Source organism: Eretmochelys imbricata, chromosome 1 (genome assembly GCF_965152235.1).
Source record: "Eretmochelys imbricata isolate rEreImb1 chromosome 1, rEreImb1.hap1, whole genome shotgun sequence".
NCBI classification, from domain to species: Eukaryota; Metazoa; Chordata; order Testudines; family Cheloniidae; genus Eretmochelys; species Eretmochelys imbricata.
The window spans coordinates 264887612-264906343 of record NC_135572.1 but is presented as its reverse complement, the minus strand read 5'-3'; the positions used below and the strand labels follow the sequence as shown (position 1 = coordinate 264906343).

Genomic DNA, 18732 nt, shown 5'->3' with positions numbered 1-18732 from the left:
GGTCAAATGAAATAAAAGCAAAACGCATTTTAAGCTGATCTTAACACTTTCAATGCCCTTACAAACTTAGATGCTTCTCACCACAGGCTGGCTGGTTGACCTTCGTCCAGGCTCTCTTCTTTGAGTAGCACTTCAGTCGCTTGGTGGTCATGTCTGTAGATGGAGGTGGAAGAGAGAGGAAGAGCATGGCAAACGTCTCTCCTTTTTATCATGTTCTTTCTTCCCTCTTGGCTTTGCCCCCCTGCCCCCCCCCCCACCCTTCAGAGTCAGGTGAGCATTACCTCATTGCAATCCCAAACTGACCAAAGGAAGGGGGGTGACTCACTCAAGAGTCCAACAGATCCTTTGTTGTTGCCTAGGCCAGTGTCCTTTGTTCCTGTGAGGCTGGTCTGGGTTTGTCCCATTCAGCCCTGATAAGGTGTGAACTGCCCCTCTGCTCTTGGAGAGTTTTTGCCTTGGCTTGCTTTAAGCCATGAGGACACAGTTACAGCCTCATAACTATATACATGAAATTACAGCCTATCACATTACTATAACATTACCATAACAACGATTACTATAACATTACTATAACAACAATGCTCAGTACACCATGAGCCTTCCAAAGACACCCGACATGACAAACTTTGCATTAGATACCACACAATCATATTATAAGGATGAACATGGGGGTGTAAGGTGTTCCCATGAGGTACAGAACATCACACTCTCCCCTTGCAAACTGTGGCAAGTAGATGATCTGTGTAGGGCCAGCAGGAAGGAACAAACACTAGAAGCCCTTGGGTTCCCTGAGGAGCCGTGTCAGACAGGACAGTCATGAGCAGATCCTAAACCACCAGTGCACCCCCAGCCAGTGGACAGTGTTACTGTGTGATGCCCCCTCGCCAGCCACGGTTCATCTCCTCCCTTCTGAGGGATTCATTCCCATTTGGAAAAAAGAAAAGGAGTACTTGTGGCTCCTTAGAGACTAACCAATTTATTTGAGCGTAAGCTTTCGTGAGCTAAAACTCACTTCATCGGATGCATATCGTGGAAAATACAGATGTTTTTATACACACAGACCATGAAAAAATGGGTGTTTATCACTACAAAAGGTTTTCTCTATTACCAGCAGGAGAGTGGGGTGGGGGGAGAGAAAACCTTTTGTAGTGATAAACACCCATTTTTTCATGGTCTGTGTGTATAAAAACATCTTCTGTATTTTCCACAGTATGCATCCGATGAAGTGAGCTCTAGCTCACGAAAGCTTACACTCAAATAAATTGGTTAGTCTCTAAGGTGCACAAGTACTCCTTTTCTTTTTGCAAATACAGACTAACACGGCTGTTACTCTGATTCCCATTTGGATTTACTATCTGTGGAATGAACCTAGACATCAGAGAACAGGGGAAGGGATAGCTCAGTGGTTTGAGCACTGGCCTGCTAAACCCAGGATTGTGAATTCAATCCTTGAGGGGGCCATTTAGGGATATGGGGCAAAAATTGGGGATTGGTCCTGCTTTGAGCAGGGGGTTGGACTAGATGACCTCCTGAGATCCCTTCCAACCCTGATATTCTATGATTCTATGAACACGGACCCTGAGATGCTGGCATCTTCATGCCCACAGAGAGACGTTGCTATGGGAGATTGGGCTTAGACAAGCAGGAACAGCTTGTCATAAAAGCCCCTGAAATTATCCTCCTCACTGTAGGGTGACCCAGCAGCATGGCAAATCCCAGGGGCCATTTGGGGTCCCCCAGCATCCTTCCCATTCCCTTTTGTGGTGTTCTGTCATCACTCAGTGCTAAAGGCGCTAGACAGAGCTCTGCTTTATTCCGTGACCAGTTCCAGTCGGCCCCAGATTTCAAGCTGGGGCGCTCAGCCCTTAAAGGCATAATTCACAATAGCACATCTTCTCTTCCCAGCCAAAACAACACTTCAAACCCAACACGGACACAGAATTACAATTATTTACAGCCAGCTTACTAACTACATTTACTAACAATGTCCACTTAGTCTTTGAGGTGCCTGGGCTTGCAGGGCTCCCCTGACACCTCAGCACTTCTGCTCTCAGGCGCCAGTAGGTCCACTTGTTCTGATTGTTCCATGTCCCGGGGCACCAGTATCTAACCTGCTGTGATTGTTGCCTGTCTCAAGCCTAGTTAAAAGAAGCAGTCGGTACAGTGAATGGAGGGATGCAGCCACCTGTTGAAACAGCTCCCTGTGGCAGTCACCGTCCTTTCATTTCTAGTGCCAGACTAGTGTCTCCTCCTGGGCTGGTGTTGTAGACACTGAGGTCATCTTGGTGGGTGATGTGCAACTTCCAAGGGAAAAAATGCTTCTTAGAGGGCCGTCTCCTGCTCTGAGACACCATGAGTTCGACATCCTGGTCAGAGACCAGACGGATCAGGTCACCCTCAGAGTCCCGGTAATTCAGAACAATGTCATCACGGTCAAACTCTCTCCTAGGAGAGGAAAAATGGATTAAACCCTAGGGTTCAAACAATGCCAGGAACATACTGCATGTTAGTGTACAAAAGACAGCAGCCCTCTAAGCAGAACTCTAAAGAATGGCAGCACACCCAGCTTTTTGAAGATATTTAACCCTTCCCAAGCCAATGAATGGGAGGTGTCAGATCAGCTGTGCCCATACTGTGCTGTGTATTAACACTATACAGATATGAAGCTGAGGCCGGGGTCTCTTTGCCCTTCACTCGAACACTGGCCTCTGTGAGTACATCTGCACTAGGCCAATACTTATTGAAAATGGTTGCCAGCAATGCATCTCACTAAGGCAGGGGCAGGCAAACTTTTTGGCCCAAGGACCACATCTGGGTATGGAAATTGTATGGCGGGCCATGAATGCTCACAAAATTAGGGGTTGGGGTGTGGGAGTGGGTGAGGTCTCCGGCTGGGGGTGCGGGTTCTGGGGTGGGGGATGAGGGGTTGGGAGTGCAGTAGGGTGCTCTGGGCTGGGACTGAGGGGTTCAGAGGGCAGGAGGGGGATCAGGGCAGGGGCAGGGGGTTGGGGCACAGGAGAGGATTAGGGATGCAGGGTCTGGGTGGCACTTACCTCAAGCAGCTCCCAGAAGCAGCAGCATGTCCTCCCTCCGGCTCCTATGCACAGGCGTGGCCAGGTGACTCTGCACTCTGCCCCATCCGCAGGTGCTGCCCCTGCCCCTGCCCCTGGAGCTCCCATTGGCCACAATTGCCGGCCAATGGGAGCTGAGGGGGCAGTGTGCGGTGCCCCCTGGTTGCCCCTATGCATAGGAGGTGGAGAGGGGACATGCCACTGCTTCTGGAAGCCGCACGGAGCCCTGGCATGCGCGGAGCGGAACAAGCCCCCAACCCCACTCCCCCGCTGGTGCAGGGCAAGCCCTGGACCCTGCTCCCTGGCTGGAGCTCTGAAATGTCTGAAGGGCCGAATGAGGCCTCTGGACCATAATTTACCCCCCCCCCGCCCCCTGCACTAGGGATACACTATAGAGTTTGGCTGCTAGTAGACAACCAGTGTTTCAAACACCATTACAGAAACCCAGCTAGACTGCCAGGGATAGGTGAATTTGCAACTGGAGCAGTTAGGAGGCAGGAGCAGTATTGCCTAGTGAGTATATCTGTAATTCCACTGTCATTCAAAATGAAGTTATAATGCTTCTTCTACTATCCCTTTCAGAGGTTGGGCAAACATAGGGGATGCTACTCCACCAACTCCCAGATGAGTGGCCCAACAAAAAACTGCTCTACAATAAGTAAAATAGTTTATTGGTTTAATATTTGTTTGCAGTGTTGTTGTAGCCACGTTCCTCCCAAGATATGAGAGAGACGAGGTGGGTGAGGTAATATCTTATTTTGGAACAACTTCTGTTGGTGAGAGAGATGAGCTTTCAAGCCACGCAGAGTTCTTTCTTGGGTCTCTTGGTCTACTGGTTTAATAGTGTATTAAACCTATATAAAATTGGTAAATTCATAAAAAAACCCTTTCCCCCTTGTTTGTTTCCTTTATAAGAGTGGAAGGAAACTGGTCCCCATGTTTGATTTTTAATACTCCAAGTTTTAAAACTATAGTGAAATTCTATTGCCTATTGCCATGTGTCCAGCTTGTTATTTGTGGGATTGTCAGTCACAACAAGCCAGGTGATAGATGGCTCAGTGGCTTGCAGGCCTGCTAAAACCAGGTTGGAGAGAACAAGGCGAGCCAAGACCAAAGGGAGGTGTTAACAGAGTGCAGAGAGGTCACTGATCAGTAGTGTTGCCAAGTCTCTCAATTTTATTGCAAGTTTTTCTTAAAGCCCCAGCTCCTGGAGTCATTTGATTACATGGGTATCTCAGACCTCATGCTTGAGAAAATAATTTGAAAATGTGACCCTTTTCAAATGCCAAAAAGGTAAATTAAAAAAAAACCCTCCAACATTTATAATTAAAGTCTCAGGAGTCTCAAGCCAATCTCATGATCTTGAGGGCCTGGACTCATTATTTCTATAAGCTTAGGGCTGGCAAGCTTAGGGCTGAGTAGAGAAAAGCATTGGTGGGCTGAGATGGGAGAACCAGCCATGTCTATGTGACTGCAATGCCTGTGAGTTCCAGCCACACTGGACTTGCAACAGTGGGCAAGGATGTTGGGGTAGACTCTGTGTTTGTTCAGTACTTAGCCCAATGGGGTCCTGGTCTATAACTAGGGTTCTAGGCACTACGACAATACCACTCATAAATAACAGGGTGGGCAGAGACATTATCAAGACTTGCTCAGAGGAGGTGCACACTCAATGATGCTGGCATCACTTGTAAAAATAAAGAGCATTTTTGTGTGTGGACACAACATAGTATGTGCCGTGCAGATGTCTCCACGGTGGTGGCAATACCTTTTCTCTCCTGTGTAGATGACTGTCTAGGGTGGCTGGACACTGGTCCCCCACATCCCAAGGGTGTCAGACAAGAGGCCTGAGCCTGGGAGTGTGCCCTAGAGTCCAACAGCTAGAAGCAATGACTAGACTCTGCCCAGGCCCACTTGGCTTGGAAGCACATGGGACCCAGTCATTGGGTCCATTCACAACAGACTAGGGACCATACAGGTTGGTCCTGGGCCAGGTTGTGACAACTGCCAACTCTCCAGGTTAATAGGGAGGAGTATGTCAGGCCCAGAACACTGGGGTGGCTGGACAGACCCTAACACAGCCAGGAGCGGGAGGAACTCAGGAAATATGCCTGGGAGTGACTCTCTGCATCCGATAGCACCTGCACCTCCATCTGCCTGTGCTGTACCTCATTAATGCCATGAGGTGCTTGAACAATGGGGTGCTGCTCAGGTCCTCTTCCACTGATATGTCCCTAGAAGAGGGAAAAGATATCGTCATCTCACATGATCAGAGCAGTTCCCTGACGGGGCTGCAGGAGCGCGGGCATCTCTCCAGCATCACCTGAAAGCATCGTCTCCTTACCTGATGCTGCTGACAGCGTCATCCTGGTAATAGCAGCGCAGCCAATTGATAGTGCCCTCCTCCGGGGGTAAGTCTTGAATGATCTTCACAAAAGCACATGGGAAGATTCCAGTGGCCTCGTGGACGGTTCCCTGGGACAAGTGGAAAGAAGAGAATGACAAAGAGAGCACTATTTTGGCTACAGGTGGTCTGCTGTGGAAATGTGAGTCATTTCCATGGAGATGACTGCCAGAACTCCCCAGATATGGTCATGTAAGAACAGCCATACTGGGTAATACTAATGGCCCATCTAGCCCAGTATCCTGTCTCTGACAGTGTCCAGTGACAGATGCTTCAGAGGGCATGAAGAGAACAGGGTAATTATTGAGAGAGCCATCCTCTGTCATCCACTGTCAGCTTATGGCAGTCAGAGGTTTAGGGACACTCAGAGCAGGGGATTGCATCCCTGACCATCTTGGTTAATAGCCCTTGATGATTCCTATCCTCCATGAACTTACCTAGTTCTTTTCTGAACCTAGTTCTACTTTTGGCCTTCACCACATGCCCTCGCAGTGAGTTCCACAGGTTGACTGTGCATTGTGTGAAGAAGTACTTCCTTTTGTTTGTTTTAAACCTGCTGCCTATTCATTTCATTGGATGACCCCCAATTCTTTCATTCTGTGAAGGGGTAACTAACACTTTCCTCTGTACTTTCTCCATACCTTTCATGATTTTATAGGCCGCAGCCATACCACGCCTTAGACATCTCTTTAGTCTAATCTCTCTTCGTTTCTGTTGCCCTTCTCTGTACCTTTTCCAATTCTGATACATCTTTTTTTGAGATGGGTTGACCAGAACTGCCTAGAATATTCCAGGTGTGGGTGTACCATGGATTTATATAGTGTCATTGTGATATTTTCTGTCTTATTATCTATCTCTTTCCTAACGGTTCCTAACATTCTGTAGCTTTTTTTGACTGCTGTTGCACACTGAGCAGATGTTTTCAAAGAACTATAAATAATAACTCTATTTCTTGAGTGGTAACAGCTAATTTAGACCTTATCATTTTTGCATGTATCGTTGGGATTATAGTTTCCAATGTGCCTTGCTTTGCATTTATCAACACTGAATTTCATCTACTAACTTGTCACCCAGTCACCAAGTTTTGTGAAATCCTTTTGTAACTTCACAGTCAGCTTTGGACTTCAGTATCTTGAGTAGTTTTGTATCATCTGCAAACTTTGCCACCTCACTGTTTTACCCACTTTTCCAAATCATTTATGAATATGTTGAACAGCACTGGTTCCAGTAGAGATCCTTGGGGGACCCAGATATTTACCTCTCTCCACTGGGACAGCTGACCATTTATTCCTATCCTTTGTTTCCTATCTTTTTACCAGTTATTGATCCATGAGAGGACTTTCCCTCATTATCCTATGGCTGTTTAATTTGCTTAAGAGCCTTTGATATAGTACCTTGTCCAAGGCTTTCTGAAAGTCCAAGTACACTATATCAACATAATGAGATGACTGTAGTGGAAGTGACCTGATGTCGTACCTGTAACAGGAATATTGGATTGGGTGGTTGGCTACAGAAGGACTGGAGCAGTGTATGATATACAGACATCAGATACTTCCCCATGAAGGCTGTCCTCTTATAGAAAGCAGAGATACCATATCAGCAGACATCCAGCATGCTCCTGCAGCCCATTCTTGTTACCTCCTCATAGTGCCCAAGTCCCCGCAAAACAGGGCGGTGCAGGTGGGGCTGGAGGGCAGTGTGTCACAAGTAATGCAAACACAAGCAATCACATCTGAACAGGAGTTTCCTTCTCTTTTCTGAGTAACAGCCGTGTTAGTCTGTATTCGCAAAAAGAAAAGGAGTACTTGTGGCACCTTAGAGACTAACCAATTTATTTGAGCATGAGCTTTCGTGAGCTACAGCTCGCTTCATCGATGAAGCGAGCTGTAGCTCACGAAAGCTCATGCTCAAATAAATTGGTTAGTCTCTAAGGTGCCACAAGTCCTCCTTTTCTTTTTGCTTCTCTTTTCTGTGGCCTGTGTGTGTTCTACTCACTCTACATACTCTAGAGTGCACTACAGGCAAAGAGAGTACAAGTAAAACACAAGCACCAAAGGAGAGGAAACCTAAAATCCAAACAGAGCCTAGAAAGGAAGGACCCTGGAATATGGAGATAGAGGCTTAGTCCCAGATCCTCAGAATTATTTAGACTGCTAATTTCCATTGAAATCACTGGAAGTCAGGCGTCTAAAAACCTTTGAGGATCTGGGCCTTAGTCTCTCATGGACTAATGTCAGCTGTACATTGACAGCTCAGAAACTCTAGCATAGCCCCAGTAACCTCAGTCTTACCTCTAGCCAGTCTTTGTTGATCCTGCTGAGTAGATAGATCAAGTCTCCCTTCTTGAAATTCAACTCCAGTGTACTGGTTCCAAGAAAGTCAAACAGTGCCTGGGGGGAAATAATCACCATTTCAATGATAAATTCAGAGTTACAGAACTCTGCTTTCCCTGTCTGGCATACTCACAGGAAAAGGTTATTTCCCTGTAACTCACATTCTTGGGAGCATATTGCCTAATAGATCCCTGCTATTGAGATGCACACTGCGAGCTGGAGCGATCCGGAAAGCAAGGAGAGTTGGAGCAACATGCACTTCCCATCACAGATCCAAATGTTTGTACAAGGTCCTATAGAGAACTGGAGCCTCAAGCCCCTCAGATCTTTTCTGCTATTCAGAATAACAAATAAAGACTGAGATCTCAGAAGATGGTGGTTCTCGTAATGGAGGACGGACACCCCATCCCCTCTCGCTAGTGACTAATATAAATAGCTCTTTAAACAGGCTTTCATAAACCACATAAACTAGAGTAACTATTAATTAAAAAAAGGGTACAGATGCAATGGAGAATGATTGATCCAAGAGCTGCTGTCTTCAGCTGTTGAAAAGGATCTCAAAGCAACTGAGCCCATAGTTTCTAATAGCCTTACACTGAACATTCAGATCTGCCAGAGGGCAAAACCATGGCCCAAACAATTTCTGCTTTTGAGACCATTCCAAGCTGCTAGTGCCCAGGGATGGAAATGTGCATCCCCAGAGCAGGGCAGTTCAAAGGCAAAGTCTCGCTGGAATCCCTCTGTTCCAGAATACATTCTGGGTAAACCTTTCCATGGCATTTCCCCTTGGCTGCAGCCCCCTTTCCTTTGTGTTGTCCCCTTACTAAAACTCAGTGGGGGTGTTTGGTTGGCTAGCTCCCAGTACCAAAAGAAAGGGTAAGGGTCCATGGGAAATCAGAACCCTGAGACTGACAGTCCCCAGGAACAATGGGAAGAGGTCAGCTCCAGGTCAGCCTGATTGACAGGGCGGGCAGGCTAATCAGGGAGTCAGGAAGCCAAGAGGCCCTGCAGGCCAGACTTGGAGGGGGATCGTAACCGCGACGGGAAGGGGCGAGGCTGGGAAGGGTCCTGCCACCTAGAGCCTGAGAGCTTGTGGCCACCGCCAGAGCAAGTGTCCAACCCACAGCATCCCTGCTGCACAGCCAGGGCCTGGGACATGTGAGGAACAGACTGTGAACTTCCCTTACATTCCAGAGACGCTGGTTGTGACGTTCCCGTGCCACAGAGCGGGGTGACGTGTTTTCCTTTAACCTTTCCCATTTCTTCTTTTTTTTTTTAATTGATTGCTGCTTATAAATTGTATTTGCTTTGAACTGTATGTAATGATCAGTGGATCAGGGAAGCATCTAGTGCAGAGAGAGCACCCCAGAGTTGGGACACCCTAGCCCCTGCCCTACGTGACCATGACAAGGTTGGGGGTCGAGCCCCCCAGGAATCCTCGGCCCAGCCTTGTCGGGGTTACAAGGACTTTGCCACTCAGGAGAGTGGAAGGGGAGCCTTTCAGGTCAGGGAGGCCTCTGGGTAAAGGAAGTGGGAGCGAGGACTCAGATCCTTTCGCTAGCCCATTTCACTAGAGTAGTATATAAGCCAGGAAAGTTCCGCACAATAGCAGGACCATTCCCCCATTTACATAATATGCAGGGCCTCTTGACTGGGGGCGTCTCCCTGTGCTGGGCCCGCTGCCCAGGCTCCCCCCTCACTCTCTCCAGCTGCTCAGTGTACCTGGCTCTGGACTGATCCAGCTCCAGCTGCAGCTCCAGCTCCACTCTGCCTCCAGCTCCCTGGGCTGCTTCTCTGGCCCCTCTGGCCCTGGTTGCTGCAGCTCTGCTCCCAGCACAGGTCTGCTCTGTGGCCTCTTCGGTGACTCTGCTCCCGGCACTGACCTGCTTCCTGCGCTGCTTCTCTGGCCCCTCTGGCTGGCACAGCTCTGCTCCCCAGCTCAGCTCCGGGCCCCTGCTTTCTCCTTAGCTCGGCCCCTCTGTCTGACCCAGGCAATTCCAGCTCACACAGAGGACGGGACCCCCCTGGCCTCCTGACTCCCTGATTAGCCTGCCCACCCTGTCAATCAGGCTGACCTGCAGCATTGGCCTCTCCCCGTTGTTCCTGGGGACTGTCAGTCTCAGGGTCCTGATTTCCCATTGACCCTTCCCCTTTGTACTGGGAGGTAGCCAACCCAAACACCCCCACTGAGTTTTAGTTAGGGGCAAGAGTCCCCTTACGTTTGCCTTAGAGAAGCAAGAGCATACCAACATATTCCACCCTGGGGCCCCAAAAAAGGAGCTTAGTGTCTCTCTTAAGAAGGGCCTCCCACACCAGCTTCACAGTGCAAGTGTCTTGTGTCTTGACAGAGGGAAATAACCACTCCAACTCAGGAAAACTCTGAGCCAACTCTGCGTGCTCAAACAGGAAAGAGGCTTGCAGCCACATGCCCTGAAAAGCCCCCACTTCCTGTTAGTGACAGAAAGGAATGCAGTCAGCCTTACAAATACCCAAGGGGAGCTGGGGCTGAGGAAGGAGTGTCAACTCGTCTTTCCCAAAGCCAGGAAAGATTATTTTTAAAGCAGCTGGAAACATCCAAATCGCCATCAAATGGCAGATTCAAAATCTTGTATCAAACAAGTTTTCTATGCACTTAAAGGAGAAGGGGGTGGGGTCAGGAACTTGCCCTCTCCTTTGTTCTTCTCCTTCTTTTCCCTTTGCTCTTCCTGTTTTCCATGTATCTTCCTGGATTTTGAGTGTATCTTTCCCAATGCCCAACTTTTCCCTCGGACTATTAGTTCTGTAAGTGTTCCCCCTTTTACAAGTTTTCAGTTTATTGAAACGTTCTCTTTTCCACCAAACCCCTTTCTCCACATGAAATCTCTTGTCTGATTCAGCCTTGTCCCATCTACTTTTACCTTCTGTGTTTTATCTCTCTCTCTCCTTTCCCCCACTCTTTCACGTTCTCTCCCCACCCCTTTCCATTTGTAAGAGTTTCCCCTTCCCAGCTTAGGTCTTGAGGCTGGAACAGGAGTGTTGGTTTTCCCTGCTCTTCCAATCCTGGTGACGAGAATGCTGCAGGCCCTGATTCAAAGCATTTAAGCACGTGCTTATCTTACAGCAAGCAATGGGACTTAAGTACATACTTCCAGCTAAGCATGTGCTTAAGTCCTTTGCTGAATCGGAGCCTGAGACTGAGGTTATGGGTGACGCCCCCTAAATGCAGAAAAGTTGGCACTGAGTTCTCTATGTTCTGTCATTTCTGAGATTCAGCTCATATTGATCCTCCAATAAGACCCTCCTGTTATTCAGCAGAGGGGGGGATTCAGTCTATATATATCTTCAGTCCTCTGCTTCACCGCACACTAGTCTCTCCTACCCTTCCCGTCTCCTGCACTGAAGTGAGAGGAATTTCCTATCTATGCTTATTCCATTTTCCCTCCTCCCCCAACACATGAACCTCTCCCAAGAATGGCACAGATGTAATAAGACAGATCCGTAAGTGGAAAAGCAGTTTTGTTTACAACCTGCTACATGCTGCACAGGGTACCCACCTCAGCCCGCGGAGCTGCCATGCGGTCAAAACCGGGCGCCTGGGGCACAATGCTTTTGCTGCAGAGGAAGGAGACAACGGGAAGGTAAACACCCCTTTCTAGCGGTAAGAAAAGCAGCTGAATAGCACAGTCTTTGCTTCCTCACCATCTAGGAGGCAGGTGATCCAAGTCACAAGTCACTTTACAAAGCTCCAGAGTATCTGGGCACGACATGCGAGTCGAGCAAATAGACATGGACACGACTACATTAACCCCAGTGTTCTCAGCTCTCGTGTGTCGCAGCAGCAAACCCTGCCTGGCAAAGCCCTCTGCTGAGCACAGAGGGGAATTCCAACAGTGTACTCAGAATCTTAGACCTCCCTTACCCACCCCGCTCTGGAGGAATCCCTCTCTCCCGCTCCGCTGAGCAGGGAAGTGAGACTTGCCCTGGGGGGCTAGTTAGTTCCTTTGGAAAAATCTCAGCCTTAAGGATTGTGTTAATTCAATCCAGGCCTTCACACACACATGCTGCTGGGTTGGGAGGGGAATTCATTCTCCTTTGCTCTACACAGCACAGCTCTCCTGTGGGATCCCAGTGCTGCTCTGGAGGATAGGCCCCTGCTCAGGTGAGGCATGGGGACCAGTTGAGTCTCCACATTCATTTAAGATCTGATCCAACTGCTGTTGAGATCAATGGCAAAACTCCCATTGACTTCAGCAGTGCAGGATCAAGTCCCCAGTCCTGGCCTGCCCACACCACACACAGCTCCCTACAGAGATCACTGGAACAGAGTCACTAGCGCAATGAGTGGGGCACCATTTTAAAACAGTGCCAATGGCCTTTCAGCATTTCCCTGGCCTTAGACAGAATGCAGCCTGAATACTGGAGGGTTAGCTACTGAGTGTGGGAACAGTCCAGTTTACATGGCACAGACAAGCTGTAGAGTAGGATTTGACTGACTTATTTGGGGGACACATTGGGACTCCCCAATTTCCATCTCCTCAAGGTGCGCTGGACACCCTCCCTTCGAGCAGGCACCCAGGAGGAAACACAGCAGAGGCTTACACTCGGCGAGTGCGTGGGCGAAGCCGCCGCAGCCCCTGTGGCACCTGCTCGCAGTCAAACTCCGACTGGTAGAAAAACAGTCGTAGGTGTTCATCCATCAGCACCCAGCTGGGCAGGCAGAGCAGCTTCTGTGTCAGGGGAGACAAGGAAGCAGAATAACACCAGTGAGAGAGATCCGCTTTGTATGTTACCTGGGTAATGGAAACACCTCTCCAACCTACAGACACACAAAGGAGATGCATCACTGTCAGAAATCCCCCTCTAAGTGGGACAGGGTTGAGCAGCTGCTGGTTTTGCCTCTATTCACTGCTGGCCTTGGCCAATGTGTTGCCGGTATGCCTGATCTACTCCAGGGACGTTCACCCTCTTCCTGTCATCCTCCCACCCCAGAATCACAGCAATCCCTGTGGGGAGAGGGCAGAGCTGGGCAGTGGCAGGCTCCCATCACTGCCTATCAGCCCATCCGCTGCTGCAGGCCCCAGTCAGCCACTCATTTAATACAGGGCCCATAATCAACCTGCACACGAAGGAGTTCTCTCCCCAGTGTTATGGTGACTCGGGGAAGTAGGGTGTCTCAGGGTGAGCACGATAAAGAGAGCCAGGTACCCCCTGCTGGGATGGACATAGCTATCCAAGATGATTTCAAATGGGACCTATCCAAAGCATTGACTCTGTATACCCACAACAAACTCTACTCTAACTTCAAGCTTTACCTTCATGTAAATATTGAGGATAGGGATCCGGCTCTCTGCAATCTCCTTTTTCGCGCCAACATAAACCTTTCCTGGAAAGCACAAAACCAACAAACCATAAGAGTTACCAAAAAGAAAATGGGAAGGAAGCAATATGACAGTAGCATCTGGGACAAGAAATACAGGCAAAAGAATTTCCAACTTTCCACATCAGTGACCCCTGCTGGAGGAAATCCCCCAGCCACTACACCTGCACTGATCTCTACAACCACCATTGCTGGGAACTGGTTCTCACAGCCAGGACTCCGGCACCTTTCCCTGCAATGAGCTCCACTAGGAGAAGCTAAGATTAGAATAACTACCAAGGATGTCTGCAAGCAGGCACAGGGCTGCATTCGACAACAGCCTACCTGGCAACACGGGGAGGGTGAAGGCAAAGGTGTTGCTTTTGTTCTCTGCCCCATATCTCTCCTCTAGCTTGTTATGCAGGGCGTAGAACTGGCGGTAGCGGCGGAAGATCAAGTATCTGCCACCTCCTTTTGTCTTCACCTCAATGACAAACACCTGAAGGGGAAGAGGGAGTGAGGGCCACATGCATACCTAATAAGATCTACAGAGCGCAAGTGAGGCACAGAGCGGATGGATATAGCCAGCCGTCCACTGTCTGGGCTGTTTTTTCAGGAGGCTGGAGTAGAAGGTAAGCTTTCTGTTAAGAATCTGGCATTTTGGGTGCTATAAAATAATAACCACGCCAGGCTGATTTTGCCTGTGTCCCCAAGTTTCCTATGGATCAAGTCACTGTGATTGTTTACTACCACACCATCAAGCGCACAGCAAACCTGGGAGGATCTGAGGCTTTAGATAATGCTAACAATAATACTTTACTCTCATATAACACCTTCCATCAGAGGGCAGGACACCACTTTATGATTGCCATTTGACAGATGGGGAAGTTAATGCTCCCAAGAGATTAAAGATAATATTTTAAAGCTTGGGTTCCTTGGACATCTTAAATCCACATTTAGGCCCCTAATTTAAGGTCCTGGTTTTCAGAGGTGCTGAGCACTCATAACTCTTGCTGATTTCAAGCGCACAAGTTTGAACATTCTGGCCTAGGAGTCTTGTCCATGGTCATGCAGCAAGTCAGTGGCAGAGTCAGAAACAGTGCCCAGATTTCCTGACTCTGGGTCCCCTGCTCTAACCACCAGACAGTACTCCCGTTGATTTCCCAAACAGATTGGTCTGCTGTGATTAATGGACGGCCTGATTCCCAAGCATTGAACCCTGTGCCACTTGGTACCCAGACACTCCAAGGAGACTTAAGCAGATAGTAGCCAAGACTTATTGCAGCCGAGTCTAAACCCTGCAGACCCTCAGTGGGAGATCAGTGGTCAATGCCTCTGGCAAGAGGAGTCTACCCAGCAGAGGGCACACTGAGCAGACCTCATCCAGAGCTCACTCTTTGCACATCTCACGCCCCTCTTTCCTCCTTCCCTCCCGTTCTCCTCCCTGGTGTTCCAGTGATTCACTGTCCTGATCTCCCATCCTCTTCTGTGGAGGAGGGAGCTTCCTAATTTGCACGTGCCAAGATGGGCTATTCCTTGTCAGACTGTCTATCCCCCTATCCCCATTGAATCTCCTATACAAGGCTATGGAAAGACTTAGGAAACAGGCAGGGCCAAAGAGCCCATCACTGTCAGGCCACACCCACAGCTACTTGGATTGTCAGGGTGCACCTGTGACAGACACCACCCCATTCCAGAGGGAGGCAGGCCCCACCCAACAACACGGAGACCGGAAGGCTGTATACACAGCAGGCCATGCCTAGCGGCATCAGGCCAGGCACGTTGCATCCTATTTCCCTGGCCCAATGCTGAGCCAGTCACACCTGTGAGCACATGGAGAGAGTCTCTCTCTTACATAGTAACTGGTGAAGCCGCTCTTCTCTTGGGCATCTGCAATGTTAGCGGAGACAGGCACCTCATTTGGAAGCTGGTCAAAGTCACTGGAAGGCAAGAGAAGAAAGAGCTGGGTTACTACAGCTGGTGTTGGCCTTTGGCACAAGCAAACTAATGGCTCCATGTAAGCTCTGCAACTCTTGGGCTGGTCCTATCCCCTGCTGTCAAGGTTCCTTCCCCACTCTGAACTCTAGGGTACAGATGTGGGGACCCGCATGAAAGACCCCCCCCCCAAGCTTATTTCTACCAGTTTAGGTTAAAACTTCCCCAAGGCACAAAGTCTTTGCCCTTGGATTAGGTAAAACGCTGCCACCACCAAGTATTTTAGACAAAGAACACGGAAAGGACCACTTGGAGTCCTATTCCCCCAAAATATTCCCCCAAGCCCTACACCCCCTTTCCTGGGGAAGGCTTGATAATAATATCCTCACCAACTTGTACAAGTGAACACAGACCCAAACCCTTGGATATTAAGAACAATGAGAAATCAATCAGGTTTTAAAAGAAGAATTTTATTTAAAGAAAAGGTAAAAGAATCACCTCTGTAAAATCAGGATGGTAAATACTTTACAGGGTAATCAGATTCAAAACATAGAGAATCCCTCTAGGCAAAACCTTAAGTTACAAAAAGACACAAAAACAGGAATATACATTCCCTCCAGCACAGCGAATTTTACAAGCCATTAAACAAAGAAAACCTAACGTATTTTCTAGCTAGATTACTTATTAACTTTACAGGAGTTGGAGAACTTTCATCCTTGATCTGTTCCTGGCAAAGGTATCACACAGACAGACAAAAACCCTTTGTCCCCCCTCCAGATTTGAAAGTATCTTGTCCTCTCATTGGTCATTTTGGGTCAGGTGCCAGTGAGGTTACCTTAGCTTCTTAACCCTTTACAGGTGAAAGGGTTTTGCCTCTGGCCAGGAGGGATTTTATAGCACTGTATACAAAGGTGGTTACCCTTCCCTTTATATTTATAACACCCTCGCAGGCAGTAGAGCCAGGGGGGGAAGGCAACATCTTGCTGCCAGGCACCAGACAGCAACAGAAGCAAGAAGAAGGCAATTCATGCCCCGATTTCTCTCTTTCTGGAAGCCTGGGGTCCCACAAACTGCAAGGATGACTGTATAGACCTCCGATGTCTGATTTTCAGGAGCATTGAATACATACAACTCCAACTGAAATCAGTGAGAGCTGTGGGTATGCAGTGAGTCTGAAAATCTGCCCCCATGCTCTAAGGTCCAGCCACACCAGCAGGGCTACCCACCGAAGGGTCTGGGTTAGCGCGCTTTTGCTGGCAGACAACGGGGCACGTTCTTGACCATCCTACAGTATATAGAAAACTTGGTGTAAGGGCACTGTTGGCCCCTTTCTGAAATGTAATGGGGGTTTTGGTTGGCCCTCTCCCAGGACCAAAAGAAAGGGGAACGGCTGAAGAGGAATCAAGATCCTGAGACTGACAGCCCTCAGGGCCAATGGGGAGAGGACAATGCTCCAGGTCAGCCTGATTGATGAGGCAGGCAGGGCAATGAGAGAATCAGGAGCATGGGGTCCCGTCCTTCTCAGTGTGAGCTGGAGCTGCCTGTCCAGAAGGGCAGAGCTAAGGAGAGAGCAGCAGCCAGAGCCAGAGAGGGGCTAGAGGAGGAGCCTGGGGAGCTGAGCTGGAGGGAGAGCAGCAGCCGTGCTGGAGCTGGAGTTGGAGCAGACCAGACCAGAGCCGAGTGCAGTGAGCAGCTGGGGAGAGCGAGGGGGGACCCTGGGCAGCGGACCCAGCACAAGGAGACGCCCCCAGCCAAGAGGCCCTGCAGGCTAGACTTGGAGGGGGATCATAACCCCAACGGGGCAGAGGCGACACTGGGAAGGGTCCTGCTGCCTAGAGCCTGATGACATGTGGCCACGGCCAGAGCAAGTGTCTGACCCGCAGCATCCCTGCAGCACAGCCGGGGCCTGAGAAGGAGACCTGGGACGTATGAGGAACAGACTGAACTGCCCTGACATTCCAGAGACGCTGGTTGTGACGTCCCCGTGCCACAGAGCGGGGTGACGCGTTTTCCTTTTACCTTTCCCATTTCTTACTTATTTTTTAAAAATTGATTGTTTAATAAATTGTGTTTGCTTTGAACTATATGCAATGGTCAGTGGGTCAGGGAAGCGTCCAGAGTGGAAAGAGCACCCCAGAGTGGGGACACCTTAGCCCCTGCCCTAAGTGACCACAACAAGGTTAGGGGTCGAGCCCCCCAGGAATCCTGGGCCCAGCCTTGTTGGGGTTATGAGGACTCTGCCACACAGGAGAGTGGAAGGGGAGCCCTCGAGGTCAGGCAGGTCTCTGGGTAAAGGGAGTGGGGACTCAGATCCTTCTGCTACTTAAGTCCACTGGAATACTGTATAAGCCAGGAAAGTTCCTCACAATAGCGGGACCATTCCCCCGCTTACATTAGGATAATAATTGTAGACCAGTCTGCCTTGGCCTAAGGTGAGCATGGGCACCTATCTCACTTTTGTCTGTATACACAATAAAGAGTAATGGGCTCACAGGTCTGACCAGACCATTTTCACCTTCTTTTAAGGCCCTTCTCTGCCCAACCCCCTTGATAAAAACAGAGAGGTGCACATTCATTTGCCTCAGTCACATGCCACCGTGTGAGAGCTCTCTCTGTGTTAATCCTGAAGTAAAAGTGCTGGAGAAGAAAGTGGAGGAGCAGTGGAAATGGGGAAAAGGTGGTTTCCAGTTCTAGCAATGGAATATTTTCCCACTCAGCAAAGAGTATGGAAGGGGGATCAATTCTCCCTTCTCCCATCAGACCCCAGAACAAGGGGCCTCTGACGGTGGAGAGTCCACCCAGAAGGGCATTGTAGTGTCGCAAGGTGCCCACAATCTCTTGCTCTGCCGGAGTTAGTCAACACAACTCCAAACTTGGGAGGCGCCACCACTTGCCGTTAGAGCGGCCACGGGATGTGCCCGTGGGTCACAGCCAGCCTTTGCTGCAGAGCCCCAGCTGCAGTTTAAAGTTACCCTCCCCTGGTGGAACTATAGGAAGGACAAAGAGGCAAATACCTGCTGCCCTCCCTGGATGGGGAGCCTTCCATGGGGCCCCTGATAGCACTAGGGGGGCTATTCCTATTTAAAAACTGAGGGCTCCCACACACACAAAGGAAGCCCAATGTTTTGGTGGCTGCTGCCACACCCAGGCAGTGTCTCTTCACAGACAAAGCAAAAGGGAAGGAGCAGAGTGGTATCGCAGTGTTTCTGTGGAACTCACCTCTTGTCTCGCAGCTGACGGGGAAGAGACATCCTTTCAGCTTCTTGGTGTCCAGGTGAGCCCCAGAAAGGACCAGCCCTTCCTTTCTTCTAGTGGACTGGGAGCAAACAGGACCCCACCCCTCTAGCTCTGTTAGTCTGGATGTACTGGGAACCCTCTGCAAGGCCTCAGGAATCTTACTCTGAATACATCAGTGTTAAGCCTGTCGTTTCCCGCTCCCACCAGATTGAGGAAGTGCTACCGAAAGAGAGCCCATAAGCCAGGCAGCTTTGTGACTGCAGCATGTGTGGCGAAACTTCCCCCATGTTAGGGAAGTGAAAGGCAGACTGTCAAAAGGGACCGATGAGCCTGACTCATTACTGCCAGTCACCACACAGAAACTGTGGCTCCTGTGCAAAGGGACTGTCACAAGCTACCAGGCTGGTAGCATTTTAC

At 49.4% G+C, this 18732-nt stretch overlaps 1 protein-coding gene across 1 annotated transcript; it reads right to left on the bottom strand.

Annotated features, from left to right (window-relative positions):
* Positions 1-1244: 1244 nt before the first annotated feature.
* NCF4 (neutrophil cytosolic factor 4) lies at positions 1245-18471 on the bottom strand. Its single transcript, XM_077807563.1, has 10 exons — positions 18298-18471; positions 14999-15083; positions 13489-13642; positions 13100-13170; positions 12387-12514; positions 11342-11399; positions 7767-7865; positions 5416-5546; positions 5240-5305; positions 1245-2445 (listed from the first exon to the last, which is right to left on the bottom strand). Exons 1-10 carry the CDS (start codon positions 18327-18329, stop codon positions 2211-2213), a joined length of 1059 nt encoding a protein of 352 aa, XP_077663689.1. The 5' UTR covers positions 18330-18471; the 3' UTR covers positions 1245-2210.
* Positions 18472-18732: the final 261 nt, after the last annotated feature.

Excerpts from the sequence above, each read along its gene's own strand:
- NCF4 (XM_077807563.1), bottom strand. The coding sequence starts at position 18,329 with ATGTCTCTTCCCCGTCAGCTGCGAGACAAGAG. Across the intron at positions 15,084-18,297 it reads CGTCAGCTGCGAGACAAGAG|TGACTTTGACCAGCTTCCAA; the intron begins GTGAGTTCCACA and ends CTTGCCTTCCAG. Across the intron at positions 7,866-11,341 it reads TGGCAGCTCCGCGGGCTGAG|GCACTGTTTGACTTTCTTGG; the intron begins GTGGGTACCCTG and ends ATTTCCCCCCAG.